This window comes from Pteronotus mesoamericanus, unplaced genomic scaffold (assembly GCF_021234165.1).
Source record: "Pteronotus mesoamericanus isolate MK-2021 breed Mesoamerican mustached bat unplaced genomic scaffold, CSHL_Meso_final contig_94, whole genome shotgun sequence".
Taxonomy (NCBI): Eukaryota; Metazoa; Chordata; class Mammalia; order Chiroptera; family Mormoopidae; genus Pteronotus; species Pteronotus mesoamericanus.
In genome coordinates this window covers 51,828,497-51,853,826 of record NW_026555285.1, presented here as the reverse complement: position 1 = coordinate 51,853,826, position 25,330 = coordinate 51,828,497, and the positions used below count along the sequence as shown (strand labels likewise).

The window sequence follows — 25,330 nt, the reverse complement described above, 5'->3', positions numbered from 1 at the left end:
TGTAAGATAGTTGATATATTTTAAGGGACGAATGCATCTATATCAAATGTGAAACACTCATCTGTGGTTGTGAGGGTAATTTAATAACGTGTGGAACAAAGGCTTCTCCACCCCCAAAGCCAATACACTCCACTCATTGTTTGAATGCGGTACGTTCGGAACAGCAACTCACGCCACAAACGCGTGACACTTTTATTTTGTACTGGGTTTGCTTCATTTGAAATTGCACCAACACTCTTCTAAGATAAAGCCAATCCATGCCGATGTCGAATGTCTCCTCCCTCAGTCTTGTTAGAAATCAGCCTTCTTAGGCTAGACACAAAAATGACTCACCAAATGCCTGGCGGTAACCGCTCTGAACACGCATGTCCTCTGCTGCCCGCACCCCCAGGCTCTCAGGCACGGAAGCCTCCCGGTGCGGAGTTAAAGATTAATCCGTCTTTGTCGATAACACGCGTCGATAGTGGACTGACCTGCTCGACTCGTTCTTAATGGCCTGCCGTTGAGGAGGGACGTCACCGGTCTCTGTGTTGCCAGGTCCGCAGCGGCGCGCTCGCCTGTCCCCAGCCACCGGTCCTGCAGAGGACATTCATTTGAACAGTGTTTAAACCCTTTGAGCAAAGACTATCTTGTTATCTGTGAGGTTTGCACTTACCCTTAACGTCCAGGATTATTTTTTGTTCCTGCTGGATGCGTCTTTATTTAGTTCGGTTCTGGGGATTCTAAATTCCGCTGCCGGGCCCTTTGTTTTAACTCTGCTGTTATTGTGACACTCTTACAGACGTCCCGTTTCCCGCCTGCCTTCCCCGCCTCCACGCAGCCGCCGCCCGCCCGCACTGCGGTCTGCGTCTGCGGGCCACGCGTGCGTGTTCTCTGGCTGACCTCTCCCCTACTTCCCTCCAGTCCCCTCCCCCGCTGACAGCTGTCGTCGGTTCCCTGTGTCCAGGCCTCTGTTTCTATTTTGTCCATCAGTGTATTTTGTTCATTGGATTCCACGCATGAGTGAGATCGTGTGCTGCTTGTCTTTCTCTGACCGGCTCATTTCAAGTAAACTACTTCTCTAGCCTGACACAGCCCGAGCTTTTGCATTGTATGTGGTTTCCAGAGCTTTATTTCAGCAATTACGCTTTCGGGGATAAAAGAAATTAGCTTTGCCCAGCTCCCACGTACCTTTTCGGGACCTCACGGGTGTGAACTAGCGGGAAATGCCGACGAACGAACGCTGAGGAAACAGCCGCTGAACACACATACATGAATCTGATGATCTGGGTCCGAGTCCAGAAAAACCACTCCTGCGCCAAGCAAAGCCTAACGTGGGTTTTATCAAGGTTATCGCAACAAGGAGCCCCTGAGCATTTTCTTCTCGTTATTCATTTTCGTACAAGATTAGGTCTCTATTTAAAATACCGGGCACATAATGGACATGATTTTAGAGTCTACGGGATGTTCAGACGTCCAAGCAGCCTGCCTAGCGCTGCATCATGGGCGCAGCCACAGACCACGGGACGGGGGCGGGGGGGGCCCGCGAGCACCAGGCCGCACTGGCCTGCAGGTCCCTGAGAAGGGCGACCGACAGCAGCCCCTCCCCCAGCGGGTTGTGCGCCCCTGGGGACGGGGCGGGAGAAGGGGGCGCTGCTCCATCACTGCCACCGCCTCCGCCACCGCCTCTGCCACCGGGGGGCACCTTGCTTCCAGGCCGGCTCCCACGAGGAAGAGGCAGGGCGCGCCCTTTCGCTAGAGGTACCAGTCTGCCAAGTCACCGAATTGGAGCTGAGTCACGGTGTGTGAAAAACCCAGGAATCCCCGGGAATTTTCCTAAGAAGTCTGATGCTAAGTAACAAGTGGGAGGAAGCGATTCCCTGCGTCAAGCTCTGCGGGCGCAGCCAGGCCTCAGCTCTGCTACGTGTAATCAGTTCCACCTCATGCTTCTGTCTTTCTCTCCCTTTCCTTCCTGCCTTCCTCCCCCCTCCCTTCCCTCCATCCCTCCCTCCCTTCCTTTCAATTAGGAAAGATTCATTCACTCATTTCTAAAAGCTTTGCCCCGGACATGAAAACATTCTTATACGGCGTGTGCTGCGCTCTCCCAGGGCACCGCCAGGCAGCGACCCGCCCCGCCCACTGAAGGAAACACTCCCCCTTCCGAGGGCCCAGCGCCTCCCTGAGATTCTCCGCGGGTGAAAGCCACGCTCCCCCAGGGCGAGGCGGCGTCTCCTGGACACCTTGCTTGGGAGGCACAAGGTGCCCTGGGTCTCTGAGGACGGACCTGTCCCGGGAGAGTAGAACCTTCCTCTGTCCCCAGCTGAGTTGCCGCTGTCCCTTCACGTGAATGTCTTGGAATTACGCCATCTCAGCGCTACTCACATTGCACGCAAAACGCACCGCGGAGAACAGAGAGGCCCGTTGCGCCCTGGCGGGACCTCGTCCGAGAGGCGGCCCGCTCTCTGCGGGGTGCGGGTGGAGGGGTTTCTCTTCACAGCTCGCAACCTGCTGCCAACGGCCCGCACGTGCTGCCTGCTGAACGCAAGCTGACCCCGCGCCTCTGGAGTCTCCGGTCTAATGGGATTAAGGGCGGGGTTGGGCGTGAGGGGAAAGGGTGGCCTATAGATGCGCCACTTTCGCTTTTTTTTTTTTTTAAATTCGAGAAATATTTCTTGGGCACCTGCTATGCCAGGCACGGCCCTAGGCCTGAGGGCATCAAAATGAATAAGACAAAAAAGTCCTATTCAGTTCGGAAAGGGGTGCGTGATAGGCATTTACCTAATTTTTTACATTCTCATGTTGGGTCAAAGCCAAGTCCATCTTACATTCCTGGTGAGCACGGAGCCCAACAGAAAGGACAAGAAAGGGGACACTGGGACTTTGTGGACGCAGATGGGTTTATCTGTGAGGATGTGCACGGACCTTTGTGGCTGGAGTCTGACCCTCTCGGCCCCCTGAGGGTGACCGCGGTGAGCCTGGTAAACGATGGACGGAAACAACCGCCCCCAGGACTCCAGGGGTGACGCGGCCGCTTTTGAACACGGCGTAAGCACGGCTGCCCCGCACCTGCCGGTCACGCCTTAAGCAAGGGGAGCCGAGAGGCCGGACGATTCCCACCTGCTGCCCGGCGTTCCTCCCCCCGAGGGCCGGGACCTGCACCCAGGCCCCGCCAACTGAGCGTCCTACCCTCTGCCGCCCCCAGACGAAACTACTTTCAGCCCCTTCTGTTTCCTTTCCTGGCCGTGGCGCCCGGGAACTTCGGCCCCCAGCAGGCCCTGGGCCTTCCTCCCCTCACGGCCCCCCCGCCTCGCGCCCCCAGCCCCGCCTGCCTCGCGGGAGCGTGCCAATCGTCTCCGTGCGTGAGCGGAACGCAGCGCACTTCCAAGACATTTTGCGGAAAAGTGATGTTTGCCAGCAACAGCGCAAGGTGTTTCTGGCGTGGGGGACAGTGCAGTGAAGCAGACAAACACGGTCCCTGCCGCGGTGACGTTCGGCACGGGAAGGCACAGGGGAACGGTGGCCGTCACGGTTCCCGCAGAGGAGACCCGCGGGACGCCGGGGCAGACAGGGCTGCGTGGCCGCCCGGAGGCCGGGGCGTCAGGCCGGGGCCTTCTGCCGAGACGGGGTGTCAGCGTTCCCTGAAGGCCCGGAAGGCGTCACGTGTCATCACAAGGCAACACGGCAAGAGACTTGCCTTTCACGTGCTCCCGGACACAACAGACCGTCTTCCTTGGAAGCCGAAGATGAAAATGCCGTCTCTCGTGCAGCCTCCTCCAACACCGTGCGAAAGGGGAACTTCCTAATCCTTAAAGGGATTCAAAGCAGCGCCTTCACTTAAGGGGATAATAAAAGACGAGAGCCCCTTGAATTTTGTTACCAGAATAACCGGGTGCTACCGGCCGCGCCTGCCGCCCTCGCTGGGAGCTCGGGGAGCGTTAGGAACGAGGAGACCGTCTCTCAGACGCCGACGGTCTCTGAGCTAAGCTCAGGGTTATTTACGGTGTTGGTGGCCTTGCCGCATTTGTCCCTTGCTTTTATCTCTGCCAGAAATATCCCTGCATTTCACTCCGTTGATGTAAAGTCCTTATATTTTACGAGTGAGAGCACAACATGACAGGCCATCTCCCCCGCACGGAGCAGTTCACGGCCTGAACAGCCAGGAACCAGGAGGCGGTTGTCAGATACCAGAAGCCGCGGGGGCAGCGCGTGCCACGTGAGTTCTGCCAAAGACGTCGCCTCTTTGGGCGCAAGCTGGGCAGCCCGTAAAGTCGCCCCGGCGTGGAAGAGGAAAGGAGCGCAGGGCGCCTCACCAATAAATTCTCACCCCCGGTCCTGCCCTTTCTGGCTTTTCTCTCAAAAGCCACCCCCCGTCCGCACGCTCCCACGCGCCGGCGGACTTACGCCTTCATTCCCTCTCCCGTTTGGTCTCATTGATTCTCGCTCTTTGCAGGCGTCTCCACGGCTCAGGAGCAGCCACCCTCGCCTTGGCTGTGACATCGTGAGATGCGTGAATGGCAAATGTCACGTCCCTCGGACGTGAGGGGGGCGACAGTATTTCTAGCACAGCGCGTCACGATGGATGTGCCGGAAAGGGTACGTTCAGGTTCAGTTGGGAGTCCTTTGCCGTTTAGTAGCACGTGGCAGAGGGACAGATGTTTTTTAAAAAAGACTTGCTATTTGGTTTATTTTATTTTATTTCTATGTATTTTTATTGTGGACACTATCACAGATGGCCCCGTTTTCCCCCTTTGCCCACCTCCCCCCAGACTCCACCCCCGCCCCTCTGGCCAGCACCAGACTGAGGTCTGTGTCCGCGGGTCGTGCCCACGTTCTCTGGCCGATCCCCTCCCCTTCCTCCATCCAGTCCGCCCCCCCGCCCTCCCTCCCCTCCGACTGCTGTGTCTGTTCCACGTGTCCACGCCTCTGTTTCTATTTTGTTCTCAGTTTGTTTTGTTAATTAGATCATATGATCTCACTTACAGGTGGATTCTAATGAACACAATGCACAAATTTTCGATTTGAACTGTCCAACTAGATAGTATATGCTAAAAACATTTACTGTACGGATTTTTAAAATATTTAAAACAGGTAGAAGGCAATAAATGATAGTTGTTAGTCACACGAACTTTGGAATCGCATGGACCGGGGTTTAAATAAATGGGGCGAGGACCCCTTTCTTACTCCACGGTGAGGACTGAGAATGTGCTGCCGAATGTGCACAGGTGCAGGACTATGTTGGGGAGCCGGTCCCCCGCGTGGCCAGGCTGGGCCAGAGCTGACACGGAGCCCCCATTCAATTGGTCTGAACATTTAGCACCAAACTTTTGAATAAAAATGCGCTCTAGTTTTCTGCCTTAAAAATGCAATATTAAACTATACAATATTAAAAATACATGTAAATATGTATTTTCATATGATCATAAATTGGCAAAATATCAGAAAAATAAGATTTATTTTTACATATCTGGAAGCTCTGTTGATGGGCTAATGAGGTTTAGATGGATACTAAAATAAAAACATATATAATTTGCAATTATTATTTATTTCACAAAATTTCCTTTTGATGCCATGGTAGCGAAACTACTAATTGTGTTGTAATCCTCGTTTCAAAGTGAGTTGTGCTCTGTTGTGAATGATGATCTAAGAAGCCGAAAAGTTAAATGTATTTCTAGCCAAAGAATACATACTTACATATTTTTTCATAAAAGTCTATTTTATTTAATTTGCCAGAGAAATTGCTTTTCTTTTAAAAGGGCCAAACTTTACTTTCAGAATTTCAAAGGTAAACTACGAGGTCTGTGGGGAAAAAGTCCAGCCGTCGTGACCATACCGAGCGCGGTGGGCACGACATTGTGTGGCCTGGCTGCCCAGGAGAGGGGAAGAGCGGGGAGGCGGGGCGCGCGCGACCAGCGGGGACCCCACTGCACTGGTCAGCGGGGGCGTGGGCTGTGCGGCCGCCGCGTTCCCAACGGCCGAATCTGCGAGAGCCCCAACGAATCCGCCCCGGGTTCGGAGGTGCGAGGGGCAGGCCTGCTCCAGCCCAGGGAAGCGCGCGCTTGCTCGCGGTCTCCTGCAAATGTGCGCGCGGCTGCCCCGCGTGTGTGGCGGAAACCGACACGGAGGCCGCCCCGCTGAAAACCATTACAGACTCTGTTGTGCTTTTGTTTTATACTTTGGGGTAAAGAATTAGGGCCTTTGCTAGGTGCAGGGCTCGCTCTCCGCTGCACCGCCTCAGAGACGCGCTTTTCGGCTTTGTCCCGATGATTGGGGAGCGAGTACAGGGGCGCGCGGCACGGGCCCGCGACACTGCTGGTGTCGTGTCACAGCCACCTCGGTGCTGATGTGCCGTGGTCCTTACGCGTGGTTTTGCACGGTTATCTATTTAAACCACAACGTGCACCCCAAAAGAGTTCAATTTTATGTGTTACAGTCCGTCCAAAGATTTGGTAAGGATTTTATATGCAGTGTTTAATTCAAGCCTCATTATCCTGATTTTTATACCAGTACTTTCCTTCTTGGGGATTTTGTCAAAGCCAGAAAAAGGCACCAAGAAAGATATCCAGCTCTGGCTGGTGCGTGTGAACCAATGGGTCGTGGGTTCGATTCCCAGTCAGGGCACAGGCCTGGGTTGCAGGCCAGGTGCCCAGTAGGGGGCGCGCGAGAGGTAACCACACCTTGATGTTTCTCCCCTGCTCTTTGCCTCTCCCTTCTCCTCTCTAAAAATAAATAAATAAAATCTTTAAAAAAAGAGAGAGAGAGTTTAGGTATCTCTTTAAAACTACGCTATCTAAACTAAGTATAGGGAAAACAACGAGGTCAAGAATGCAGGTGTAGTGAATCGTGTTTAGAGGCTTGAAAATGAGACACCGCGGTCAGCCCGCTGCTGTTCTGCGGAGCTGATTCAGGCGCATTGCATGGATCCCTGGTCATGACACCTGCCACTCAAGACCCCAACCCGCTTCTGCCTGACGAAGACCAGGCGAAGAGGCCATAAAAGACACACCAACTCGAGCGTCACTGTAACTTAGTGGTGTGCACACTGGCGAAACGGAAGGGGAATTAGACGGATTTTGGAGAAATTCCCCCGGCCCTTCCTCCATCGGGCACCCCCCGAAGTCCCGCCCTGCTGAATGTCATCTCCGAAGCACCGAAGAGGCCTCTTAAAAAGCCGGGCTGGAGGCCGCGTCCTGCCACCAGAACGAGCGTTGCACTACGGCGGGCGCCTTCGGGCACCGACGGCGCGCGGCGCGGCTACGCGCACAGGAGGAGGGAGGACCGAGAGGCGAGTCAACGAAGGAGGCAAGGCCCGCGGTTCGGGGGGCCCCACGATTTCTCCTGCGAGACACTCCATGGCAACATGGTTTGTGGCAAACCTGGGACCTCCCGTCCGGCCTCGTCCTCACCCCGAGACTGGCAGCGGCCGACGGAGAAATGACGTTCCCTCCCTGCGTCCCCTGCCCGGCTTTGTCTGCTCCCAGCGTCCCGGGATCAGTGCGCACAAGCCGCTTGGTCCTTCGCCCGCCAGGTGGCGCTAGGCCTCCAGGAATCGCGGTTCCTTTGTTCTCCAGCCGCGTGTGCCTGCTTCGCGCGGAGCGACTGGGTTCCGGCTCCAAGACCTGCAAACGCCGGCGGCACGCGCTGCACTCCCGAGCCTGAGGCTACTGCTGGGATAGCGCCAGCAATAAAAAAGGGCAACTAGGCCCATTAAACTTTATGGGATCTTAACAGCCGAACACAGAAGCGGTGCATACGTAGGTGCCCAGGACACCAAAGCAACCTGATTCTTGCCAAGACCGAAATGCGAGATGTTATTACCACCTGCTCACACGGCAAAACTAAGCAGTGCAGAGATGATAAACACAAACACACAACAAAAGCCAAGAGTGGCGGGGAGGATGCAAACAGACGCGCGCTCTGCGGCTTACCCTTCACAATACACCAGCTTTTCACTCCTGCTGAGGCTCCGCCGAAGGCCGCTTCACCAAGCCCCGCCCTCTCGGGAGGGAAGCTCAGCCTCCGGCCGCGGCCCCGCGGGCGAGGTGCACCAGGCGCGACCGCCTGCCGGCCGGACCCCAAGGGACTCGCGAGTGCGGGGCAAGCGCAGGAGCCGCGCGGCTTCTCCGGACTTGCACGGAGCGCAGAGGGTCCGGGCAGCACACGGTCACATCCTTGAACTGTTTACGAAAGTGTTTTCAAAGCGGTTGTAACAGTTCCCAGGTTTCACTGACCGGCGTGTGCCGCAGAGAGCGACCTGCACGCCGTGGGAGGGTTTACACGCGCGTGGCTCGGGGTCTTCTCGGGAAGGCAGGCAGCCCGCGCCGCGCGGGGGCTGAGCGGCGTTCCATCTCACGGGCCCTCGGGCCTGCAGGGCCTTGGAGGGCGCGTCCCTGGTGCCGCCCGCCGTTCCGGCCGCGGCTCGCGGGCACCTTTGGTTCATGGGACTGTCACCTGCTTTCGGCGCCTTTCTGTGAAATATTCTTACCCTCCTGGGAAAATGCGTTAGTCTTTTTCAGATTCATATGATTGTTAGGGTAGCCTGTTGTAAATTCTGCTCGTGTCATGTTTGATCATTAATAAACACTTTATCTTCTCTGTATATTTAAACATAATTGGTATATTCAACTTGATGAGGACAAGAAATAAATTAACACGTGGTTGTAAAGCACTCCAGGAATTAATACGAATTTTTGTCTGCTTGAATTTCAATTCATAGACATTAAAAAATAATTGAGCATTGGAGTTTCTTTTGTAGCCAGAGAATGATGTTGACAGCATTTAAACCTCTTCATTTGTTTCTCCTTTTTTTTTTTTTTTTGGATAGCGGTTGTTTTTTGAACAGTACATGTTGGTCCTTGATTGTTTTATAGCAAAGTTTCACCCTTGAGATTATACTGTGTGGATTTACTTAGACTTAGCTTATTTTTCCAGATTCTTTAAGATACAATATAACATTGTGTAAGTTTAAGAAGTACAATAGGGTGATTTGATGCACAAATATAGTGCAGAACAATCACTGCAATAGGATTTGTCAACATCTTTGTCCCTTCGCTTAATACCTGTGTGTTTTGTGGTGATAACATTTAAGATCTACTTCCTTGGCAACTTTCAATTATCTAACACATTGTCATCTGTAGTCACATGTTTTACACTAGATCCCAAAACTTACCTTATAACTGGAAGTGCACTTTTTCTTTCTTTCTTTTTTTTTTTTTTTTTTTTACCAAATCTCCCCATTTTTCTGCTCTCCTTCCTGGTCCCTGGTAACTATCATTCTACTTTCTGTTTCTGTGAGTTCAGTTTTTTTCTAATATTTATACTTATATATACATACACACGCATCTTTAAAAAATATGTTTTTAAATTTATTTCTTAGAGGGGAAGGGAGAAGAGAAGGAAACACCGATGTGTGGTTGCCTCTCATGCACCCCCTACTGGGGACCTGGCCTGCAACCCACACGGGGGCCCTGACTGGGACTCGAACTGGCGACCCCTGGGTTCCCAGGCCAGGGCTCAATCCGCTGAGCTGCACCAGCCAGGGCTATATAATCTTTATTTCTTCATCTGTAGATGCACATTTAGATGATATCCACATCTTGCTATTGCGAATAATGTTGCAGGGAACGTGGGGTGAAGATGTATCTTTGAGAACCTCTTTTCATTTCCTTTGACTATATACCCAGTAGTGGGATTTCTGGCTCATATGGTAGTTCTACTTTTATTCCTTCCCATGTAAATGATTTTTTTATAGTTCAATGACAGTTAACATAAAATATATTAGTTTCAAATGTACACTCCCGCGATTAGACAGGTATATAACTTACTAAGGGATCATCTCAATAAGCCTGTGCCAACCTGGCACCTACACGGTTGCTACAGTATCACTGAGTGTGTTCCCTGCGCCGGTCTCCACACCCCGTGAGCTTTATGCTGTAACTACCGATTTGCACGCAACCCCTTCACCTTATCACCCAGCCCCGAACGCCCTTCCCGTCTGGCAACCGTCAACACGTTCTCCGTATCGGCGAGTCTGTCTCTGTTTGGCTTGCTCATTTATTTTGTATTTTAGATTCATTTGTTGAGATATATATATATATATATATATATTTATATTTATTTATTTATTGCCATTTTATTATTTATAGTGTTGACCTTTTAAAAAATTCTTCTTCTTGAAGAACCTTTAACATTTCGTGTAGTGCTGGTCTGGTGGTGAGGCGCTCCTTTAGCTTTTCCGTGTCTGGGAAGCTCTTTATCTGTCCTTTGATTCTACATGATAGCTTTGCTGGGTAGGGGTGTAGGTCCTTGCTTTTTATCACTTTGAATGTTTCTTGCCAATTCCTCTGGCCTGCAAAGTATCAGTTGAGAAATCAGCTGACAGCCTTATGGGAACTCCCATGTAGGTAACTAACTGCTTTACTCTTGCTGCTTTTGAGAGTCTCTCTTTGTTTTTAACCTTTCGCATTTTAATAATGGTGCGTCTTGGTGTGGGCCTCTTGGGGTTCATCTTGTTTGGAATTCTCTGAGCTTCCTGGATTTGCATGTCTAGTTCCTTCACTAGTTTAGGGAAGTTTTCCATCATTATTTTTTCAGATAAGTTTTCAATTTCTTGCTCTCTCTCTCCTCCTTCCAGTACCGCCATGATGTGAATGTTGTTGTGCTTGAAGTTTTCCCAGAGATTTCTTACACTATCTTTGGTTTTTTGGATTCTTTTTTTCTTTTTGCTCTTCTGATTGGGCGTTTTTTACTTCCTTATATTCCAAATCTCTGATTTGATTCTCTGCTTCATCTACTCTACTCTTGATTCCCTGTAAATTATTCTTCATTTCAGTTAGTGTATCCTTCATTTCTGACCGGATTTTTTTTTTTATGGTTTCCATGTTTGTTTTTTAAATTGTTTCTATGTCCTTTTTTATGCGGTTGAAGTTCTCTCTAAGCTCAAATACTCTTCTCTTAGTTTCTTGAGCATCCTTATAACCAGAGCTTTAAACTCTGCACCTGGTAGATCACTCATTTCCATTTTGTTTAGTTATTTTCCTGGAGTTTTGTTCTGTTCTTTCATTTGGGGCCTGTTTCTTTGTCTTCTCAGTTTGGCTGCCTCTCTGTGTTTGTTGCTGTGTGTTAGGCAGAGCTGCTGCGTCTCCTGGGCTTGGCAGTGTGGCGTTAGGTAGAAGGTGTCCTGTAGGGTCCAGCAGCACAGCCTCCCCATCACCCACGCTGGGGACTCGAGGTGCATCCACACCCCCCAGGAGGGCTACGGACACCCTCCTCTTGTAGCTGGCTGGTTCTCTGGAGTGGTCTGAGGCTGTCGCTGTGTGCGCTGGGAGATGCAGGCCAAGGTCATCTGCTGCCTGTGTTCTGCCCAGGGCCACCTGGCTTGAGCTACAAAGCCATCTGCAGGTGGCTGCTACTGGTGCTGGGCTTGGAGGTGCCCAGGAGAGACCAGTGAACCACCACTGGCCGCTGCTAGTGCCGGGCCTGAGGCCACTTAGCGAGAGGCAAGGGGCCTGCTGGGGTGAGATGCCGCTTGTTTGAGAGATTTTAGGAAAGCCTGAAGCACCAGCCAAAAACAGGCCATTCACATGGAAACGCCATGGAAGGCAGCTTGTGTGGGCCAGAAAGTCGGCTGGGGCGGGGTCTCGGGGAGTCGCCAGCGCGGGGCCGGGTCGATGGAGACTCAGACTTGGCACCCGCCTGCTCCCGCACATTCTGGTCAGGGGGCGGCTCTCAGCAAAGGAGCAGTGGCCTCTGCCAGCACTTCGTCTGGGAGGAAGCCGCCCCCCAAGCCCCGGCTCTCGCCCTGACGTCTGACGCTGCAGTTCCTCCCGCGGGTCCCGGGTGCCTCTCGAGCTGCTGCCCCAGCGCTGGGGCTTGTGGGGGGTGGGGGGAGGGTGAGTTTGAGCAAATCCTGTGCTCGGGCCCTTTAAGAGGAACCACCCTGGAGTCCACTCACTCAGCCTCCGTCCCACTCGGCCTCTACCGACACTGGTTTTCACAGCCGGAAAGTTATGGGGACCCTTCCCCGCCCTAGAGCCCTGGGCTGGGGGCCTGGTGTGGGGCTGGGACCCCTCGCTGCTCGGTGGGGACCCGCCGGTTCTGCACCTGCCCCTCCTGCGAGCCTCCCGTGGCTGCTGCCTTAGATTCCTAGTTGGAGGACTTCCGTTTAGCAGGGCCTCAGGCAGCTGTTCTTGTGATTTTCTCAGGCACCTCCACGCGTTTCCACAGCGGCTGCTCCAGCTGACAGTCCCCTCGGCAGCGCCTGAGGGTCCCTGCTCGCCACGTTCTCTCCGGGACTTGTTAACCTTGAATTTTAAAAATAGCCGTTCTAACCTGCGGGAGGTGATAGCTTTTATTGGTACCTTTTATTGGGGCCACATTGGTTAATAAGGTTGTATAGGTTTCAAGTGTATAAATCTATGACACCTCGTCTTCACTCTAATTTTGACTTACATTGTACCAGCGAGTAGATGTTGAGCATCTTTTCATGTACTTGTTGTAGATGGTCATTTTATGTGTACCTGTTGATTCAATCTGTCTGAAAACAAGTCCCACTCAACTCCTTACGCGCTCTGGGATCTGTTTATTCTCCTCCTGCACAACCTGTTCCTCCCCTAACCGGTTCTGTGATAATGGGTCTCGCTGCCTTCGAAGCTCCTCCCTGGCCTTCTGACTCATCTTTCCACTACGTACGACTAGCATTGTCTTTCCAAAATTTAGGTTGCGACTTTCCGCACTTCTCTCTGTTTTCACATGCTGCTGTCGGATGGTGTCCGAATCTCTTGACACGGCAAAGTAGTGCGAAATAAAGTAGAGGCGCAGAGATGGTGTGCCAGTAACTAATCGGGGACACATAGAACGGTGATGTCGCACCACAGCATCATGGATTTGCCATTATTCATATCGCTAATCTAAAGGAAGCCGGAACGGTGACCAGCACGTGAGTTCTTTATCGAGGGTAGACAACAAGGAACCGTGTGCTTACCTGTGAACTCTTCCTACCTCAAGCGTTTACACAACGCAGTTGGTTTTGTAAATGTCTACCTTGAGGTAAAAATAGACCGTCAAATTTCATGACCTCATTTTTTGGTAAAATGACTGTGAGTAAGTAATACAGTGTAAATAATGAGTTGATAATAAACAGGATTTTTATTAGGCAGAAAAGTAATTAAAGCAACGGATGTTTCCAAATGCCATGTTGGTTAACAGGGCAATTAGGTAGCAGGAAAGAGCTCCTGTACTGTCTTTGTGAGGCTGGTTCTGCAACGGTGCACGGCCCGCAGGCCAGCGCCGGCTGTGAAAGCGTTGCCCAGTGTGAGCCCTCGGTCCTCGGAATAAGCCATTGTGGTGAAGCGAGAAAAGGGACCTGCGCCCCATTGTGTTCTCGGCCGAGGGGCCCCGCAGGAGCTTTGCTGAGGCTCCGGGGCTGCGCGCGGTCCAAGCTGTTCCCGAACAACAGCGTCTGTTTTTTATAGGCTGAATGGCTGTAATTTCCACGGCAGCTGTTGCGCGGAAAATTATAATGGGCAGCATTTAATCGGCCCGTTCCCCTCCCCCCGCCCCCCACCCATCCGTCCTTTGCCTTGGTGGCTATAAAAATCTCAAACTTGAGCGAGCCGTTCGCGGCCTGAAAAGCCCCCTGAGCCCGGCCCGGCCGCCGGTCTCTCCTGGTTTCCCTGGGCTGCCGGCCGGCGACCTGGGATGTCGCAGCGGCCGCTCCAGCCGCGCCCCTCAGACGCCACAGGCCTGGGGAGCGACCTGCTTTTCCTCTCCTCCGTACAAACGCTGCCTCTTTGACCGGAAAAGCTGGTCCCACTTCCCCAAGGAAAGCACGTTATTTTAGGCTGGCTTAGCTCTGCCTGGTCCCCAGCTCCAGGTCTCTGTAAGCCGCTCGCTCACGCCCTCGGTGAAACAGGATTTCCTGGTCTTGCCTCTCTGGACTTGCTGGGGTTTCACGCAGCAGGAACCCGCTCCGATGTTTCTAGCTCCTCCGCGGTGTAAAACCGTGTCTCTACACAAGAAATATCTCGGTGTGTCACTGGGCGCTAATGAGAAAACACTCGTTTCTTTTTTCCCCCGAGTTTCTGATATTTTTTATATGTAATTAGCGTTTTAGTTCCCGGGCCTAGACAAACACGCACGCACTGAAGTCACCAGTACGTGGCCTTGTGTGACAACTTGGGTTTATTGAATCACGACCATCGCTCTTTGATCGCCTGCCCCTGCTCCGTGTCAGCAGGCTGAGCCCCGGCCCCTGGAGGAAGCCACAGAATCCGGCCTCCCCGACAAGAGCTGCCGGTCTCGGGGAGCCGCGGGCCCTGTGAGGCGAGGCGGGGCTGCGGCCGCCGCGTGGGAAACGCTGGGGGGGCCCCGAGGAGAGAGCCGGCGGCCTGGCTCCGGCCGGACGGCCGCAGCGGAGCTGGGAGACCCTCCTCGGAGAAGGACAGGGAGGGGGAGGACAGCTCAGCAGGAGCGGCAGTTGGTGCGAACTCCCAGGCGTGGAAGACGAAGCCGCGCGCGGTTAGAAGGGGGCGGGGGCGGGGGGGGGGCGGCGAAGGGGCGGCGGAAGGACGTGGGGCAGCGATCGATGGGCGAAGGGCTCTCGCGGCCACTGCGGGCGGGGAGGAGACGGCCTGTCCTGGGACAGAGCGGGACCACCTCCCTCCCAGGCCCGCCACCTGGGACGCGGCCTTGCTGGCGCCTTGGTTGCACCTCGGGGCGCCCCGTTCCGGACTCTTCCGGAGCTTTATCGAGGATGAATTTGCGCTGTGTGAAGCCAGTAAGACTGGAAATTTGCGGTAGCAGCGAGAGGAACCGGACACAGGCGGCAGGTGGGTCTGCCCGTCCGACACCCCGCTTGTTGAATCAATCGGCACAGGAGGGACTGTTTGACATTTGCCTCCCCTCCTTCACCCGGAGTTTACCTGTTCCCACCACAGCACTTCTACAGCCGCGGACCAGAAGGGACAGCGCCCCCCATCCCCGCCCTGCCCCGCCGCGGACACCACAGGCTCATCAGACAGTGGTGTCGATGGTTACGAAAATGCGTCGGGGGTCACCTCCCTGCCGCCGGCCTTCCGTCCTCTCCTGTCTGAGGGCAAAGCTCAGCTCTTTGCAGTCGCTCCAGCTGCCTGTTCAAAGGCCCCAGGAACGGGTGGGCCGGAACCGAAGGCCTGACCACCCTGTTGGAAACAAAAGCCCACGCAAAGCCGCGCAAAGCCTGAGGCCAAAGCCGAGTGGCTCGCACCGCGGGGAGGGACCCTGGCACTTCCTGGGTCCTTTCCCCTGCCTGGTGGTTTCCAGTCACTGCTACCCAGGACCCTGGATGGCGGGGGGGCCCCCGCCTGGGTCACACCTCGCCTCACGGGGAGCGCGACTGGAAACTGGTCTTTCATGTGAGCCGTTTCCCACCCGAAGTTATTCATGTACTGAAGAAACGCGTGCTGCGTGTTGATCACTATCAGGGAACCGTTCCCTTAAGAATTCTGAGTCCTTTGAACATGTAACACCGTATCAAAACATTTCACACCCTAGGAAATATTTGTATTAGGAACATAGAGAAAACCCCCAGGAAAAGAAGGTAAAATTGCATGGCCAATCTATGATCTTACGTGAACCACTTAAAAAGTTTTGGTGTTCGTTCTGTCAGATCTTTTTCTTTCAATTTCAAAATCTCAGTCAATTACTGTAACCGTGGCAGCGAGCTCCTTTTTTCGGCAGGACCTCTCCCCGTTCCCTTCTTCCCGACTCCGGTTGGCCGGGCCCAGCATGCGAGCTCCCCCCGCGCCCCGCACGCCCACTCCCTCCGTCATAAAGCCCCCCGACTGCGAGGGTCCGGCCCCCGCCACGGGCTCTCAGGTCCGCGACCCCAGAGACAAGGGTTTCGGCCCAGCCAGAGAGAACCGTCAGGCTGGGGCCTGTTTCAGCTCCAGGCCCGGGAACGTGGAGAAGCCAGGGGACACGGGGCCACGGCTGGACCAGCCGCCCTACGCTCCGCGCCGACCACGCGGCCAAGACCCCGGCCCTGACTTGGCCACGACGATGACCGTCGCCCACGTCGCCCGTGCCCTGGAGGCCATCGGGAGTAAGGCCTTGGAGCATCGGCTCACCCTTCTCGGCGCGCACGGGGCGCTTGGTGAAGTAAACGCTTACTTTGTTCGCTACAAGCTCTTCTTTGTGTCTTATGGGGCTTTGACGTGACCCCTCTGGTCTGGTAACATTATCTTCAAAGTGCGCGGTGAGGCTGGCGTGGACTATGAAGTTCCTGCATTTAGGGAGCGACCGAACACGCTTTAAGGACGGAAGCAAGACCGATCTAAATACTAGAGAATTTCGAGGAAGTCCGGCCTGGCCCCGGCCACAGGGAGCCTGCGGCGCTGTCCCCGGGCCGGTGCTGCGGGCAGCTGGCTGACCTGGGGCTCGGCTCCACGCGAGGACTTTCCCGGACACGTAGGTCCGTTTCCTTCACAACTTAGGGAAGTTTTCTTTCATTATTTTTTCAAATAACCTTCCAGTTGCGTGGCTCTTCCTCTTCTCCTTCTGGCATCTCTGTGATGCCGATTTGGCACGTTTGCGCACGTCCCGCAGGCTCCCCGTTCTCTCCTCGTTCTTGTGAATTCTTGTTTCTTCTTGCTGTTCTGGTTGACTGTTTATTTCTTCCTTCTGTTCCAGGTCGTTGATTTGAACTCCAGCTTCCCTCCCTTCACTGTTGGCTCCCTGTGGATTTTTCTTTATTTCACTTAGTGTGACCTTCGTTTCTTCCCTCACGCTTCTGCCGCGCTCGGAGAGCTCTCTGCGCATCCCGACCGCCAGTGTTTTGAGCTCTGCACCTGAGCGTTGGCTATTTCCGTTTCACTTAGCTCTGTGTCTGGGGTTCTGTTCTGTTCTCTCATTTGGGCCACAATGTCTTTGTCTCCTCAATTCGGCAGCCTCCCTGCGTGTGTTTCTGTGTATTAGGCAGCGCTGCGTGGACTCCCTGTCTTAGCGCACCTGTTACATGTAAGGGCGGAGCCTTAGGTATTCGTCGGGAAGCACAGAGAGTCCCAGACAAGTTGGACCCAAAGAGGACCACACCAAGACACGTCATAATTAAAATGCCAAGGGTTAATGACAAAGGGAGAATCTTACAAGCAGCAAGAGGAAAGCAGAGAGCTACCTGCAAAGGAGCTCCCATAAGACTGTCAGCTGATGCCTCTTAAGAAACCTGACAGGCAAGAAAGGACTGGCAAGGAATATTCAAAGTGATGAAAAACAAGGACCTACAGCCTAGATTGCTCTATCCAGCAAAGCTACCATTTAGAACAGAAGGGCAGATAAAGTGCTTCCCAGACAAGGTAAAGCTAAAGGAGTTCATCATCCCCAAGCCGTTACTACATGAAATGGTAAAGGGACTTATTTAAGGAAAAGGAGAATATCAAAACTATGAACATTAAAAGGGCAACAAACTCACAACTATAAACCACTGAAACTGAAAAACAAGCAGAACCGGAACAGAGTCGTCGGGATGGAGGTTCCATGGAGGGTTATCAGGTGTGTGGGGGGGGAATGGGGGGAAGGTGCAGGGAATAAGGAGCGTAATTGGTGGACACGGAAGAGATGGGGGAGGCGAAGAGTAGTGTAGGAAAGGGAGAAGCCGAAGAACCTACACGCACGACCCATGGACGTGAACTAAGGGGGGACTGCCGGAGGGAAGGGGGTACCAGGAAGAGGGGGCAAGGCGGGGGAAACCGGGACAGCCGTGATAGCATCATCAATAAAGTATGGTTTTAAAAACTTCCAGGACGACAGCATGAGAGAGACGGTCACCCTCTGACCATGAAGGGTCAAGACAAAAATAAGACCAGTCTGTAACTGTGTCAGAAGGCATAAGAAAAAAAAAAATTCCAAACCACAGAAACGCTCCCACCTTGGCAACTGCACGTGGCCACATCTCCTTCCACTAAAGGCAGCTTCCGCTCATTCCAGGTCTCCCTCGTCCGAGGCGCTATTCACCGAGACGCCCAGTTATTAAATGGCCCCTGCTTGCTGACAACGCTTCCCCAGACCCCCCAGAGGCCACGTAACCGAAGCCCAGGCCCCGAGTCCTTCCCAACGCCCGCCCTCGACTCACGTCCTCACGGTCTGCAGCGCCGGCCACCGCGCGGAGCAGCCAGCACCGCTCCCGCGGCCGCCCGCGCTTCCTGGGGTCTTGGGCCGGGCGGCTGTGCCGTTCCAGAGAGGCCCTCGCGCAGGTCACAAAACGCGCCTGTTCCGACGCCGGCTGCCGCCCCGCGCCCGCGGGGCTTTCCGAGTGTTCGCGGCGCCGGGCGTCGTTTAGGCGGAGGGGAGACCTTCTGCAGCGACTCTGGCGAAAGCCTCGTCCCGCGGTCTTCACGTGGTGTTGGCTTCGACGGTCGCGTTTCAGGGAGATGAGAGGTTTCCCATTTACGGAAACAAGCTGTTTCTTCGGGGTACTTGCTGCGTGTGATTTTTTCCTCCGTAGCTTTGTTCCTAGGTTTTTGTTTTTGTTTTTTAAAACCAGGAAATCAAAATACACACTGGAAAGAAGCCACCCTCCCTCAGACACACGCTGTGGCGGGAGGTGTGAGGCGGCCGCGTGGGGAGACAGGGCGCATTTCCGCCCCGTTTCTCAACGTTCCGCACACGACAGGTGCTCGTTCTTCCCTGCGGTGCCGCACCACCGCTCTTGCTGCTCAGAAAGGGACCTTTAAAAAATAAACGCACGAAGATGTCCCCCACGTAGGCACCACAACGTTTGCGATTCAGTCATCTTCAGCATCTGATCTTGGAGCCCTTTAGATAGAGGTTGATATTTAAAAAAAAAAATGTTTGCAGTCCTCAGCTGTTATAATTTTTGGAGAAGGTACTTCGTAGGAGAATGAGCTAGAGCTGTGGGTTCAGAAAAAGAACAGGCTTGGGCTGGCCGTCCCCGCCGAGGGCCGCAGGCTGGACCCGCGGTCTCCTGCCACGGCTGCTTTTCCAGAGCGCGCTGACATTGATACACACACAGAATAGCCCAGGGATGGGTATTTTGTTATAAAGTGTGGAACAGGAGAGCTCTCTTCCTCTCCAGAAGAGCGCTTTTGAACCAAGGTAGGTTAGCGGGGAAAATTCATAACCCACAGGCCCCTTCCTGGGCCCCCGCATGTACCGACAGGCAGGCTACTTTCCGGTTCCAAGTCAGACCCGCCCGGGGCTGGTACCGAGTCCTCTGGGTCTCCCTGCGAGGCCGTGGCCCTGCATCGGCTGCGGGGCCGGCAACACGGACACGCATTTGAACACCTTTTGCACGTCACCCATGAATGCTGCCAGCCCATCAACGTTTTACCTCATGGCTGCGCGTGATTTAGAGCAACGCGCCCTACTTAGTTCGGAAGAGGGGGGTCTGTCAAACAGGAGCTACGTGTGGCTCTCGTCGCTCTTTCAAAAAAGAGCTCTGGTCTGAGTCAGAACAAACAGGATTTTCAAAGCATTTTAATGTAAAAATTCTATTTAGACTTTGGGGCACTTCTTGGTAACCTGGTATTAGTTCTTCATTCATCAGCGATAAATACAGTGAACAAATTAATTGCTAACATGAAAGAACCCCCATCTTTCGTAATTATACTGATTTTACAAGCCCGCGTGGGCGGGGTGCCATTAAGCATTGGCACGACGTGTTCCCGAGTAGGCGGCGGCGCCGTGCCTGCCTGGTGCATCGGGAAGCGGGACAGCGTCCAAACGGAGGCAAGCAACGGCCTCTTCATCAAAGCGCATTTTAAAAGGTAGGGGAACTGGCTGCATTGCCAGACTTACATCCCGGGGAAACAATCTATCTCCTTAGCACACGGAGGAGCCAAGCCTCTGATGATCTCGCGTTCGTCTACCGCCTCTCGGTTCCCGCAGGACGCGCCAGCCGTGCAGACGCGTGTCCCTGGCTCTGCCTTCCACGCCTCAGGAGGGTAAGCACTTCTGTCTTAGCCAGACCCACGCCCCCCCGCCCTTGAACATGCCCTTCTCTGCTCTCCCAAAGCGCATTTTAACAATGACCATTGTTTTCAAGGACAGCGGGTTCCCCCTTATCCTTGGAGGATACGTTCCAAGACGCCTCATGGATGCCTGAGCCCACGGCTAGTGCCAAACCCTATTGTCTACTGGGTTTTCTCTTGAAAATACCCACTGGCAGTAAAGTTCGTTTATCCAGGGAGCCCAGTAAAGGCTGAACAGCAATAAGCGACGATAGGCTAGAACCGTCCGAACACCACGCTGAAACGAGAGTGCGGTGAACAGGGCCTCCCCGCCGCCCCCTGCAGGGGGCTCGGGGCTTCAGTGCGGCAGGAGGAGGGGGCCGTGCGCTGAAGAGCGATCTTTGCACAGCGGTGTGACTGGACGTGATGCCAGCGAGCGCCACCCATAAAAACGGTTACGATGGCACGTTTTTGATTATGTGCATTTACCGCAGTGGAAGGAGAATGTGTTAGGACACGTCACACACACTTGGAGTCCCTGCGTGATACAGACGCAGCGCGTGAGAGGCTTCGGCTGCGTCGCGCGAGGGGCGGCCTCCCGCTCGTTCCGGGAAAGCCCGCCGCTGCTCTGGCCACGGGCAGTTTGCCAGACGGGTAGGAAACCCGGGAAGCTCCCCGTCTCCCACGGAGCTCAAGGGCGCCATGAGGAGAACGCCTCTTTCCGGGCCCACCGTTGGGACATGGGCTTTTTTCTGGGAACGAGACACAGACGAGACCACGGAGCTCCTGGCAGGGAGCCTCGTGAGGAGGGAAGCCTGGGGGGCCGGGCCGGGCTGAGAGCACCCCCGGTGCCGGCAGGGGCGGCGCGGCACGGGCCGTGCCCTTCCCTCTCCGGGAGTCTGTGGCCTGAGCCGTGCCGGGCTGCGGCACAAACGCACAGCGAGAGTGTCGTGGGGCAGTCAGCCTCTCTCCAAGCAGCGACCCAAGCGAGCTGAGCGTGAGACGTGAGGGGCACTCCCCTGCGGAAGGAGAAGGCCCCGCTGGCCGGTGTGGCCCCGGCGGGGGGAGGGGCGCGTCCAGGCACCGCAGGCCGTGGGCTGGACTCCCGGGCGGGGCGCACGCCCGGGGTCCGGGCCCGATCCAAGAGTGGGGCGTGTAGGGGAAGGCGACCCTTCGGTGTGTCTCTTTCACGTCGATACGTCCCTCTCTCTCTTTCTAAAAAGCAAGTTGAAAATGTCCTCAAGTGAGGATTAAAAGAAAAAGAGAAGGTCGGCGTTGGTGTCGGGGGCCACGGATGGGAGCCACCCAGGTAGCAGGCGCCAAGGGCCCGCGGAGGCAGGAATCGGGTCGCTGCCGCTGCAGCTCAGACCGGGTCTGAGAACCGAGAGCGGCGTGGTCACCGCCTGCAGACGCCCGGGAGCCCAGAGCCCTGCGGTTCAGGCTGTGTCGGCACGCGGCAGCGGCTGGACCTCGCTGGGGCGTAAAATCAGAACGCAGGAGAAGTTTACATTTCCTAAAGATTGTATTTATTTATTTTTAGATGGGGGAAAGGAGGGAGAGAAACGTCCATGTGTGGCTGTCTCGCGCGCGCCCCCCCCGGGGACCTGGCTGGACACCTGGGTCTGTGCCCTGACCGGGAACCGCACCAGCGACCCTTTGGTTCACAGGCCGGCGCTCAGGCCGCTGAGCTGCACCCGCCGGAGCAGAACGCAGAATTGCAGAGCCTCAGTTCCCGCAAGCCGCGGCCTCCCGGAAATGCTAAGGGCATGCCCTTCCACTCTCTGCTGGACGCTTCAAACATCCACCGTTCCCATCATTTCCTGGCCACCCCCAGGCTCGCGGCCCAGGGACACCGCAGAAAGCCCGAGGGGCGACGATGAGGCAGGAATTACAGAGACTACACAGCTCGTATTTTCCAACCGTAACAATGGAAACATCTGTTTCAGTTATGGTCATCATCAGTTTTAGAACTAATTTTACTTAGGGTTAAATGGATATGTCAGGATAAACCCCGTGAGCCGTGGGAAGGAGGAAAAAGACTTTTCTTACACAAAACAGGCTTTCGGTGCAGCACCTTGCCCAGAACGAATTCTGTGCTAGGAGGTCTATCTGGAAAAAGTCCAGCCACTGTTAGGAAAACGAGAACAGTTTGCTTGACTTTGATGTAACCTGGCAGCCAAGGAGCATGGACTGGAATGCGCATGTGTGAGCAATTATGACTTCACTGTACTAGTCAGTAGGGGTGGTAGACGCTGCTGAATGAGCGTGTGTACTGTGTGGTTGTTGTATTCAAAATGACTGAGTAAGGCGATGTGTCTGCATCAAATTTTGCGTTAAGCTTGAACATTTCTCCGTGGAAACTATTGGGCTGATTCAGAAGCCGCAGCTCTGGGCAACTGGCGACTGGCAGCTTCATCACGACAGTGCGCCCGCTCGTGCATCACGTCTCGTGGAGAGCTTTTTTGGTGGAACATCAAATCGTCCGGGTGACTCGGTCCCCCTCTACAGCCCAGATTGGGTGCCCTGAGACTTCTGGCTTTTCCCGAAATTAAAATCACCTTCGAGAGGGAAGAGACTTCAGGCTGCTGATGAGATTCAGGAAAATACAGCAGGGCAGCTGATGGCGATGGGGAGAGCAGTGCGAGGCCCCAAGGCGCCGACTTTGAAGGGGACGGAGGCGTCAGTGTCTCACGTACAGCGTTTCCTGTATCTTGTATCTTCTTCAGTAAATGGCTTTATTTTTCACATATTATGGCCGGACCACCTTCTGGACAGACCTCAGTTATTCACACAATCCCAAGAATTCTTTTTTCTGTTCCCATTTTACTCAGAGAAGTTAGTCCACTCACCCAGAGATGCGGGCCCAGCTGGGGACGACGGGGCAGGAGTCCGACCGGGTCCGTTGGAACCTAGGCCCCCTGCTGACCCTGGGGGTGCTGGGGCCGCGCCATCCTCCGCGGGGTCGGCGACGCGGAACGCCGATCTGTGCGCGTTTAGGCGATGGGGCTAAAATACCGTGTCTCTATTTTGGAAATGAGTCGCATCCCCAGAAAAGTGAGAGGGGATGTGAACGAGACTTTGGAAAGCGACGGTGGACACGTGTCACGAGTTCGTCGAGGAAGCGCCCGAAAGGAGAGCTTTGACAGGGAGGCGGGGAGAAGGGGCGCGGTTTCGCATGGGGTTCGCATGGCTGGAATCACACATCATAGAGAAGTTATGTTAGGGTCAACATTACCTCGAATAAATGAAGAGGAGGACAAAATGGCAGCTTCCCGGGGAGCGGAACGAAGGGGCCACCGGCCCGTCTCTAAACGGACATCAGGGATGGCGGGGGTTTCGATTCGGAGGTGACACGGAGGGATGGAAATAGGTTAGACTTACGCCTCCGCGCAGCCCTGAACAGAGACTCCCACGTGGCTGACCGTCTACAGCAGAAGTTTATTAAGTGGATGCAAGTGGCCACCTAGTTATTATTTTAACTGTGAAGTAGCGGTGATTTCTCTCTCGGGACAAATTCAGGATTTATCACGCCCTCTGCGGCCGGAGCCCCGATTTCGACGCCCTGCACGGCAATCGTGAACGCTCAGCTTGGCATCTGCCCTCAGCCCTGGGTCCTACGACGAAGCTGTTTTTGACTGGACAGTGCTCTACTTGATCTTTCCGGTTTTTCTAGGGACTGAATTAGATTGAGAGCTCTTTTGACTGATTTTGCATAAAGCGATATAGGATGGATGAAGTTTTTTGTAAAGGCAGCTCAGGGTTCTGACATAAATATAGCACTAGCGTTTACGATAACAAAGTCCTTTTCATTCAAATATTTAAAAAATGTATTTCAGTTTGTGTGGAAGTGTAAACAAAAACCTTCTATTTCATATTTAAATATTATTAAATATAAATAACACAGTGTAATCTGCATACATTTAAATAACACATGAAGCTGTGCACTTGTGTATAGTGGGAAGCACAATATTCTGTCTGAGGACAGGGTAATAAATCAATCAGTGAATGAGGATTTCTTTTTTCTCTGCAGCCTCTCCAACACGTGTTACTGCCTGTCTCGTTGGTAACGGCCATTCCAACAGGTGTGAGGTGGTAGCTCGTGGTTTTGATTTGCATTTCATTAACAGCTACTGAAGTTGAGCATTTTTTCATCTACCTGTTGGCCCTTTTGCACGGCTTCTTGGGGGAGGTGGCTGTTCAGGCCCTCTGCCCGTTTTTTAAGTCCTCACCCAAGGATACATTTATTGATTTGAGAGAGAGAGGCATTGATCGGTTGCCTCCTGCACGTCCCCTGACCGGGGACTGAACCCACAACCTTTCGGTGAACAGATCAACGCTCCAACCACAGAGCCATCCAGCCAGCGATCCGCCATGTTTTAACTGGATTATTTGTCTGGTGGGTGCTGAGTTGTATGAGTTCTTTACGTATTTTGGATATTAACCCCTTGTTGGAGCTACCGTTTGTGAATCTTTTCTCCCGTTTTGTTGTTCTCCTTTTTGTTTTGCTGGTGGCTTCTTTTGCTGCACAGAAGCTTTTTAGTTGGTCCTACTCCCACTCATTTATTTTTGCCTTTACTTCCCTTACCTCTGGGGTTAAATTCTTAAAATGTTCTCTAAGACCAACGTCTGTTAGTTTAGTACCTATGTTTTCTTCTATGTAATTTATTGTTTCAGGTCTTTTATTTCAGTCTTGGTCCATTTCGAATTAATTTGGGTACAAGGGAACAAACTGTAATCTAATTTCATTCTTCTGCACGTAGTTCTCCAATTTTCCCAGCACTGTTCATTGAAGAGGCTTTCTCTGCTCCATTGTACATTTTTGGCTCCTTTGTCAAAAATTATTTGCCCCCAGACCCGTGGGTTTATTTCCGGGCTCCCAGTTTTGTTCCACTGGCCTGCGTGGCTGTTTCTCTGCCGTTTTGATTATTGTGGCTCTGTAGTAGCATTAAGAATAGAGTTAATACGGGACCTCGCCCCGCACGTCCGGGTGTTTACTTCCCCAAACTGAGTCATTTATCCATCCAAAGATGGATGCACTTGTACGTTCATTGCAGCGCTAGTCACGGCGGCCAGCGCACGGGAAGAACCAGCGTGCCCTTCGACGGAGGCCTGGACAGAGAAGGCCGGCCCGAACCTGCAGCGGAATCCGACGGGGCCGTGCACAAGACGGAACACTGCCCTGCGCGACGGCAGGGACGGCGCCTGAGAACAGGGCGCCGCGCAGAGTCAGCCGGACTGAAGAAGTCCAGAGCCACGGGACTGAGCTCGTGTTTGGGACCTACAGCTGAAAGTGCCCCGTGGACAGATAAGACAAAGAAAAACTCAGACGCAGAGGACAGCGCGGCGGTGACCAGAGGGAAGGGGCCGGGGAGGGTGGGAAAGGGTCACGGGGCCAGTGCCTGGGGACGGAA

The 25,330-nt window shown here is 53.9% G+C and overlaps 1 protein-coding gene across 1 annotated transcript in view; it reads right to left on the bottom strand.

The window, feature by feature from the left end:
• Nucleotides 1–212: 212 nt before the first annotated feature.
• UFM1 (ubiquitin fold modifier 1) overlaps nt 213–25,330 on the bottom strand; it is a 42,017-nt gene continuing 16,899 nt past the window's right edge. The window contains exon 6 of the mRNA XM_054586677.1: nt 213–576. Within this exon, the coding sequence (XP_054442652.1) occupies nt 431–576 (146 nt within the window). The 3' untranslated portion in view covers nt 213–430. The remainder of the gene's footprint in view (nt 577–25,330) is intronic.